Source organism: Colossoma macropomum, unplaced genomic scaffold (assembly GCF_904425465.1).
Source record: "Colossoma macropomum unplaced genomic scaffold, Colossoma_macropomum, whole genome shotgun sequence".
NCBI classification, from domain to species: domain Eukaryota; kingdom Metazoa; phylum Chordata; class Actinopteri; order Characiformes; family Serrasalmidae; genus Colossoma; species Colossoma macropomum.
This window is the reverse complement of record NW_023494799.1, coordinates 35,426,294-35,436,409: the sequence shown is the minus strand read 5'-3', so window position 1 is coordinate 35,436,409 and position 10,116 is coordinate 35,426,294. Positions and strand designations below refer to the sequence as shown.

The window sequence follows — 10,116 nt, the reverse complement described above, 5'->3', positions numbered from 1 at the left end:
ACTTTGCATGGTGAAATGGTTCTTCGGAATCTGTACAGCACCCAAAAGGGTTCTTCTGTTGTCAAAGGCTTGACATTGTAACAATAGCAGAACGGTTTTTGGTGCTATATAGAACCATTTTCAAAAAGGTTCTATATGGAACCAAATACAACACATTCTGAAGAACCATTTAACCATGCAAAGAACCATTTCAGCACAAAACAGTTCTTTATAGAGTTCATGGTTCTGAATAAAACGAAACCTTGAGGAACTTTTTTTAAAGAGTGTAATTTGCCACTACAGGACATTACCAGTTCAGATTAGTATAAGACAGTACTATAGGCATATTATAGAGAGACCAAAATATTATCGATTATTATATAATGATTATACAGCAGCATATTTTTATTCAGCATTACTGTATATTGCTGTTGTGGGTAGATATGCTGAATATATATGGAGCCAGTAGAGGCGCTGTTCGGCCTTCGCTGCCTTCCCCACAGCGCTGTCGTGGAACGGACAGAAGGTAAAAGGTCACTACCGCTGTGTTGGTTCTACTAACCGGGTGATTTTCCAGCTCCCATCTCGATGAGCAGCATCTGAGGAGACCCACGGCCAATTTTAACGTTACTGTTAGGTTTTTTCATAAGTCAAAATGGCCAAGAAGAGAAGCGGAGTCCGTGAAACAGAAGGCGCTGCCCTGTTAGAGGAAGAGTCGACGGTTAAAGAAACTCAGTCCCTCAAAGGTAACCAAGCGGCTCACAGTCAGGGTTTGAAACGTTGGCTACGGAACGATTAGCTTAGGCGATTACTCAGCGAAGATGTTTAGCTAGATAACTGACAGAAAATAGTTCAGAAAATAGTTTGACCGCGTGTTTCACCTCGTCTCGGACACAAGACCGGCTTAATGAGCTTTCGGAAGCTGTAATGTTAGCTTAGACAGCTACTGAGATGTTTCTTTTTAGCTAACCTAGCTGTGTGAAGTAGTCTTGTTTGCCGGACGTTGTGAACCTGTTCCCCAATGTGTGTATATAAATAGCCAGCAGCAACTCCAGTGTCGAGTTTAGCCGAAGAACCTTTGTCTTTCAGATATTCCAAGTAAATAGATATAGAAAATAGCTAAGTAGGTTATATTTAGGTGTTTGAGTAGGAGAGTTGTCTAATGTAGTAATTATAGTCAGGCCGTTTAAGATGAAAGCGACGTAACCCTTCATAACCTCTCTGTATCTGTGTGTGTGTGTATGTGTCTCTGGGGATTTTAAACAGCTGACGCAAAGTTGAGCAATGCGTTGCTCTTTCATTGAGGCGGAGTCATATCATATCGTATGTTATCTGATAGAACTGCTGCTTTAAGCAGTGAACATTTAAAGAAATGTTTACGGTGTTTTTCATTGTTTCATTTTCTGCCAGGAGGTCAGCAGTACTCCGGTGGAGGCTCTGCCCGAATGTCCCTCCTTATATTGCTGTCCATCTTTGCATGTTCTGCCTCAGTTATGTATCTGGTTTATAGAAATTTCCCTGAGCTGAGCGAGTAAGTATGTTTCTTCTCTTAGCTATATATTTACCACTTTTTTCATGACAAAAAGTTAATAAAAAAAGGATGTGTTTATTATTATTTTAGTCTTTGTACTTATAAGCATAGTATATTAACCATGAATACGATGATAGTGATTATTATTGCTATTTCCTTGTTCACTCATATATTAAGCTACCCTTTTTCCCCATTTTCCCTGTTTCCTTTCAGAGATGAGAGGAAGACGATAAAAATCCCTAAAGACATGGATGATGCTAAAGCATTGGGTACAGTGCTTTCCAAATATAAGGACACTTATTATACCCAAGTGCTGTTAGCTTATTTTGCTACATATATCTTGTATCCTTTGTGCTACAGGTTTTTTTCCTGACTTGTTTTCCACCTGCTTTCTGGTCAAAACAGTGTTGATATAGAAGCCATTGTGAAAGCATTCTGAGTTACTGACATCGGCCAACATATGTATGGAACAGTTTATCTGTGTAACATCTACTGTTGTACCACATTGGTGGTCTTTTGCAGAATTTGCAGGTTGCGTAAGTGTTTTCTGCTACATTTTCTGCATATATTTGCTGACTTCCATGCTGCCGTCTACTGCTGACAATCAGTATGTTTATAATTAGAATTCTGCAGTCGCTCAAAAGGTCTGAAGTAAACAAAGAAAGAAAGAAGAGGAAAACCATAAAAAATCAATGTCTTTGTACTCAGTTAAGGCAATGTTAGAAGCACTTAAAACCAGTTCTGGCCGAATACCCATAGGAAATGTTGTATCTGATAAAGAAAAATTCTACTACATAATTCAGTATTTAAGATGTAAACAAAGTCATTCAGAGTAGACTCGTGTGAACCAGGAGTCACAATATCTACACTTCATCTACAACCCATTTTATTTACCATCCCAAACAACCTCTGAACCTACACGTGTCTTCTGAGTCTTTATATGCCACATTGGTAATGGTTAACGTCTCCCAGTACTGCATCATCCCTCCACAATGAATGGATTTTGAAAATATGTTTTGGACCAAAAGCTCTTTAAAACTATCATAAAACAATGTCTTAGACATCAGGCTTAATATTCATAAACATTTACTGTAATAGCTTTCAGTGAGGAAGTTTTAGAGGTGAATGTCTGGTTCCTGTCACCACCACTGTGAACAATTTTGACCCAGTTTCTCTAGAACAGAGCATTTCACACCAAACCTCTCTGAATGACTTTTTTACTTTAACAACAGAGAAAGTTTGGGGGAAAAAATGGTGGAAATTATTTTTGAGTGTAATAATTTGATGATAATATAAATATTTGGTAATATATTTGATAATATAAATATGGGATTTATCCTTAGCTGTGTACATTGTATAGACATATAAAAATCTGGGACAGTGTGTTTTACTGTGTACAGACTGGTATGAGCCTCATTCACCAATCATTCTTAAGAAGAAATTTCTTCTTAAAACCCACTTATGCAGTTTTCATCAACATTCAAAGATTCACCAACATTTTCTTATTTGGGGTTTATTCTTCGGTAAGAGCAGCATCTACACACACTCAAGAGCACAAAGATGCAAACAATTCTGCAGTTTAAGAACACGTATTGAATCTGACCCAGACTATTTCTTAGCACCTTTCTCAAATACAAATGTAAGAAAAAACTTATGAAGATATTGGTGAATGAGGCCCAGTGTTTGCCAAGTGAACCTTTAGTTAATTTAACATCTTAGCCTGAGAAAGACCATTGAGACTGAGTCAGAGAGACAAGTGACAAATGACTCATAGACTGATTACTGTTTGGAGTATTTAGTGTTGAGTTTAACTTCCTAACCTTTGTTACATAATGTTCTGTACATATTCTGTAATATAAATCCTTTGTGGACCTTGACTGTTTTATCTCAGCCTCCAGACATTTGCAATTCCAGGTTCGATTTTCCTCAGTATACTGTCTGGCTATCTCTATCCCTTCCCCCTAGCCTTGTTCCTGGTCTGTCTGGTAAGTATGACCTAATCATTTTCTCAGTGTAAATTAATTCCATACGTGGCCAAAAGTATGTGAACACCCTTTCTAATTAGTAGGTTTGACTGCTGAAAGCCATCTGTCAAAATGTGTTGTGCTTTAAAGTTTGATGGAGGAGGAATTATGGTCTGGGTTGCTTTTTCATAGTTTGGGCTGGAACCGTTAGATCCGGTGAAGGGAAATCTTAATGCTAAAGCATACAATGGCATCCTAGAGAATTGTGTAATTTCAACTTTCTGGCAGTAGTTTGGGGAAATAGTTGCTTTCCTATTTCTGCATAGCATTGCGAGATTCATTAACTTGCTTTGCTGAGTTTGATGGGGAAACCTGTGAGTAGCCTGCATCTGTCCTGATCTGAACCCCATGGAACATCTTTGAGATGAATTGGAACGCTGACTGCCTGGCCTCATTGCTCATTATAAAACTGATACTTCCAGTCCTAAAATCTGATTGGCTAAGCTGCGTTCGAAGCCATTGTAAAATCCACGATATACCACAGCTATGACTGCCTCACAACAACTTTACTCTGTGTCACTGCACCACAGCATGAAAAACCCTTCTGCTGTTAATGGAATAATCTTTGACTCTAATGCTGATCGCACTAAGCACCGAGTGAACTGATTAAGTAAGAACCCGTTTTTGTTTAAACTGAGGGGCTGAAAACTTATTTTCTTATCTAGAACTACGCTGGTCAGCTAGCCAACAGGCTAAAAGATGGCAAACATGCTAAACAGCTCAAACATTAATATCACAGGCTTGAATTAAAGTACTCACAATATGATTCACTGAAAAACGGCACCATAAAAGTCTAAAGAACGTCACCTAAATGGCTCACACGCTTTAAATATCCGTGTTTCAGTCAGAAGTAGCATCAAACCCAGGCTGAATCCCAAACGGCTCCATACTCCCTAGCTACATAGTGTGCTGTGTAACATTTAAGTTTAGAAATTCTACCTTCTGCTCTCAAATAGTGACTGTCTGTCGAGTATAAATATGGATCAGTTCCAAATGACAGTGTTTTTAGCGATATTTTGCATTGTTGAGCTGCAGGAGTCAGTATTTAAATACCTACATAGTGCACTATGTAGGGAGCAGGGAGCCATTTGAGATTCAGCCCCAGCGTGAGCAGAGTGGCGTCGTCAGACTGGCAGAAGACATGCGGTGGTGATTTGGTGGCCAAAACGTACTTATAAACTGAAAGGTTTTGCATTAAACATGGCTGTTATCATATGTTCACTGTTATGCGAAAATTTTTTTTAAGAATTATGAAATGTCTGCAGTTTGCAGTATATAGAATGTTCTTCTCTTCATTCAGCGGTCAATGGTTGCTTAGCAACAACACCATACTCTAAAGGAGCTACATTTCTTGGCGGAATATTTGTTTGTCAATTATTATTATTAATAATAACTTAAATAATTATCTAAAATGTTGTGTATTTTAATATATTTTATGTTGGCCACCATTTTATAAAAGCAATAAGCCATTTGAGGCAGTGCGTTGCCACGATTTTATCACGGGGAAGGGAGTTTTACTCCGCTTCGCGTTGTGCCCAAGAACACCCTTTCCCGTGATAAAATTGCAGTAACCCACGGCCTCTCATGGCTTATTGCCTTAACATCAGTGCCTGACATCACTAATGCTCATGTGGCAAAATAGAAGAGAATCCCCACAACCATATTCCAAAATCTGGTGGAAAGCCCTCCCAGAAGAGTGCAGGCTGTTATAGCAGCAAACCAGCTCCATGTTAACACCTTGTTTTTGGAATGAAAGGTTCAACTTGTACATGTGGAGTGATGTTTGGGTCTCAACATACTTTTGTCCGTATATGTTTTTTTTGATAATATAAGAATAGATTAGGAAGTACATCCAGTATATCCACTTAAAATGTATCCAATATGAACACGTAAAAAGTATATCTACACTCCCATGCAAAAATGGCAAGCATTGAGGTTTCAATGGTTTTAACAACAAATCATTAAGCAAATAGAGAAAGTAACTTTGTATAGGATATTTTTTCCCTTTGATTTCTTTAGATATTGAAGCCTTGTTTGTAAATTTACAGACAAGCTTTACAGAAAGAAGAGTCAGTATTTTTCCACTCAGCATTGATGGCTTCAAACAGTTGAAAAACATTGCCAAGTTAGTTTGTGTTTAATGTGAAATGTAATATTCTCTATAGGGTTTAAATCTGGATTCTGATCAGGCCAAAACCTTCAGTAAAATACATTATATTCTGGGGTTGCGCCCCAGTGTTTTTGCACTGGAGTGTAGGTTTTAACATACCTGTAATGCATACTGTTCACTAACATCTAGATTGTTTCCTTTTCAGTGTTCAGGCCTTGGAGCTTCCTTCTGCTATATGTTGTCTTATTTAGTTGGCAGACCGGTGGTCTACAAATACCTCACAGAGAGAGCCCAGAAGTGGTCTCAACAGGTAAGAGATTAACATGACTGGATATATTGATCCTCATTCAGTTAGTGTGTTGGAATTTAGTTTGACCATTATAATGTTACAGGTGTAATTGAAACATGTTTATTTCTGTTTGTCTGTCACCTTTTACGTATTTTAAGCAAATTCCACTTTATACTGAATGGTTGCCTTGAATTTATCTACAGGTAGATAAGCACAGAGAACACCTCATCAATTATATAATTTTTCTGAGAATCACCCCCTTCCTCCCCAACTGGTTTATCAACATAACTTCCCCGGTCATCAACGTGCCTCTAGGAGTCTTCTTCATTGGTACATTTCTTGGTAAGACTGAAATGGTGCTTAATATCTAAATTTCAGTTCTGTGTGTTTCATTCGAAATACTTTTATTTTTTCATAAAGTCAAGAACTTATGTTTTAGTTTGAGCTCAAATAACATTTAACGAGACAGTCCATTTTAGCATGTTCTTTCCTCTCTTTGACAGGGGTAGCTCCTCCGTCTTTTGTAGCAATTAATGCCGGTACGACACTATACAAACTGACAACAGCAGGAGAGGCAGTGTCCTGGAACTCTTTGGCAGTTTTGGGTGTCTTGGCTGTTCTCTCCATCCTCCCGGTGTGCTTCCAGAAGAAGCTGCAGCAGAAGCTGGAGTGAAGCTCCCACGAGTCCGCTTTATCCCGCTTCTCCTCGTCCTCACACTGCAAGCCCCTCTTTGTCCACATTGGTGGGTGAAATGGGCTCAAAACTGTCAAAGCTCTGATTTGGCCCACACTCACCATCTTTCCCTCTGTTCTTTTCTTTTTTGTCCTTGCAGATTGAAGATTTTTCTGCATATTTTTTAATAACCCTGGATACTAATTAATGGTCTCATTAACCTCAGTGGTTTTTATCTTTTCAACATTTCTCAAGTTCACATAACTGTAAAGCAATACTTTTGAGGTGTTTTTAGGGTGCGTTGCCTTGACAACGCAAAAAGTACATTCGTTTTCTTAATTCTGTGTGATACACTGGTAAAATAATGAACTTTTTAGATACAACACATCCCTCAGTATATGTTACAAAACAGGAATGTGCCATCAGCATGCTCTTTCACCCTGCAATTTGGTTGTTAGATACTATTTTTTTGGAGCCTTAACATAGGAGAATGGGCATTATGGGGTTCCTGAAGCCTTCAGGGTGATCTTGGTTTTAGGACTGGATGATGATGCTCCAAACAGTGTAATGCTATGCCAGCTTAGTGCCCTATGTACTGCTGCCAACTACATGTAGGAGGTGCTAGTGCTCCTGGCCCTTTTATCCTAGATTTTTCTGCACTGCCATTGCATATTGTCGGACAGAGATGAGACACGGAGGAGTTGTATTTATGAAGATGCCTCATATGTATTGTAACTTTCTCAGACTGGTTTTGTTTTAATGAATTTTGTCTTAAAATGGGAGATTATTAGAGTGTAATCGCTAACTCGCACACAACCCCGGTTCTGACTGATTTAGCCGCCTTGAGGAAAAAGTAAGGAAGAGAAGAGAGAAACTATCCTGTAGTCTTAATTGATTTAGCGTAAAGACTGAAAACTTTAAATATTTAGCTATATTTTTTTGAAAGCCTGTGTAGCCCACTAGCCTCATGTGAGAAACTTCATTTGTCTCAGTGCTTCTTTAAGGTTTTAAGAAAGCAGTTTTTTCATGGACCTATAGGAAATGAGCGGTGTCTGTACGATGAACAGTCTTATTTGCACTGAACCTCTGCCTGTAAGGGCGCACTATGAGCAAGGGTTGCTACGCCACATAAGGTAGAAGTCAGATACCTCACTTGGTGTGATTTCACATCACATGGTTGTGTCCTTGTTCGTTTTAATTGCTGTTCATACCTCCATCATCCAAGGCACTACTTGGTTTTCATCTTTTTCTCATTCTGACTGCTATCTACATCCACATCTACAGCTCAGAGACATAACGTTTAACATGCCATGTAATCCTGAATGCTGCGAGTACTGCGAAATAGCTTGACCGAGAACGGTGTGAACAGGTAACAGGCTTACACAGGTTCACTCTAACAGTTCATCCAATTGGTGATATTTGACATGTCAGTTAGAACATGGCTGTGCTACATGTTCTTATGCCCCCGAGTTAATTTTCTCTACTGTCTCATAATTTGAATTCTTTCCACAATCACAGTATTACACTGAGTTGGTGTATTGCAGTATGTTATTCTTATAAAAATGATATAAATTGACAACTTTTCTTTTGAATGTCATTACATGTTCTATAATGAAGATATTTATTATGAAATGATTAAAAACAAATGTTTTCCTTCACTTCTGTTTATAGATGCCTTAGAAATTGTGTGAGGGTGGCTGTTTTTGTTGATCTTGGATTCTGGTTGTACATAAGACACACTATACTCACATGTGCATAAGAGTGTACAGAAGATGACAAAGTGGCCATATTTGTAGTTTTGTGGCTCCAGAACTGGAAAATACTTAAGTAATTGTGCTTTATTGCAATACTTAAGTACTATTTTGGAGTATGTATACTTTACTGGAGCTCTATTAAACTTGTATTTTAGTCAATTACATTTCCAAGAAAAAAAACCTACTTTTCAGTCCTTACATTTTTGTTTTTATGAAGTACTCAAAACAAATCCTAAAAGCCAGGAGATTTTTCTCTTGCTTGTCAGTTGAATTCCTGGCCATTTGAATGTTCTTATTAAAGCATTCAGATTCATATCATTGCAAAATGCAACTCTCCACAACTATGTTTGTGTGTCTTTGTGCAAAGACCAGCACTGTTGATTACTTAAAGAGGCACTCTGGACAAAACTGAAAATTGAACCATCGCTTCTTCTGTTGTAAACATGTCCCACAGCAGTGCCACTATAGTCTCGAGAGTGATAGTTCTCAGGTTAAAGAGTAGGAAACCCCATTTTATCTTGAAGGTGGGAGGAATGTAATGCTGGGTATTGTAGTGGGACAATATTAATGAATGAAAACACGTAAAGGAACACAAAATTGTGAATTCTGCCAAGCTGATGAGTCTGAGGGATATAATGCTGTTACATTACATTACATGACCAATAACCATATTAAATGCTCATTTTAGGCCAGAATGCCCCTTTAAGTACAGTTCCTCTGTTCTTTTTACCCCTTGTGGATCTGTACTCTATTGTACTGGATTTGAAATGAAGCAGCGACTGTGAGATTAAGAATGTCTACTTTTAGAACATGTACTTCTTTATTGCCTAAACCATGTAGGAAACAGATCTTTTCATACAAAGCCCTTGCATTTCAGGTGACCAGAGATAGATGGATAAGTTAAAATAATGAACTGGCACATTTATTGCCTCAATGCTTAATTCCTATTTACTGGATTTAATCCAGTAGTGCTATGGTCTAAATTTATAGGGCCCACTTAGATAAAGTTAATATCAATAATCTATATTTATTTAACAGCTTTGCATTGTTTAAAAATAAGGCAAAAACTAAAGGTAATCAAAAAATAAAATGGTAAAACAAGGGAAAATAAAAGTGCAACAATAAAAAACAATGACAGAAAAGAAAACTATAACAGTTAAAGGTTTAAAACAACAATTAATGTACATTATATTTGAAGTACTATAAAAGTACAGTGGCAATAAAAGTAAGGAAAATAATGATGGCTAAGCTAGTAAAATGTTTTTAGTTTTAAATCAAGGATAAAAGGAGTCTGGCGAATATTTATTGGTAGTACGATCCAGATCTTTGCCTTTTTTATTGTCATATTTGGATGTGAGGAAGGCTAGCTCTGGTGATGATCTGGAACAATACATTTTCAGGCATTCAGAGATGTGTGAGGGTGCTACTATTAAGAGCCATTACTAACAGGTGTAGAAGAAATCAAGCACATATCTCCATAGACAAACAGTGGCAGTAGAATAAAGAAGGGGGCAGCCATGTGACCGGAAGGTCACCGGCTTGATCCCCTTGGCTGACAGTACATGACAGTACATGCCCTTGAGTAAGGCACCTAACCCCCAACTGCTCCCCGAGCGCTGTGGATAGGGCTGCCCACCACTCCAGGCAAGTGTGCTCACTGCCCCATAGTGTGTGTGCTCACTAGTGTGCATGTATGTGGGTGTTTCACTGCACGGATGGGTTAAATGCGGAGGTCTAATTCCTCTGTGTGCAAAAC

At 38.2% G+C, this 10,116-nt stretch overlaps 1 protein-coding gene across 1 annotated transcript; it reads left to right on the top strand.

Annotated features, from left to right (window-relative positions):
* The first annotated feature begins 473 nt into the window (after nt 1–473).
* tmem41b (transmembrane protein 41B) lies at nt 474–8,264 on the top strand. The gene is made up of 7 exons (XM_036587336.1): nt 474–725; nt 1,390–1,510; nt 1,724–1,852; nt 3,402–3,495; nt 5,850–5,954; nt 6,137–6,275; nt 6,437–8,264. The coding sequence occupies exons 1-7, from the start codon at nt 635–637 to the stop codon at nt 6,604–6,606; spliced, it is 849 nt and encodes a 282-aa protein (XP_036443229.1). The 5' UTR covers nt 474–634; the 3' UTR covers nt 6,607–8,264.
* The last annotated feature ends 1,852 nt before the right edge of the window (nt 8,265–10,116 follow it).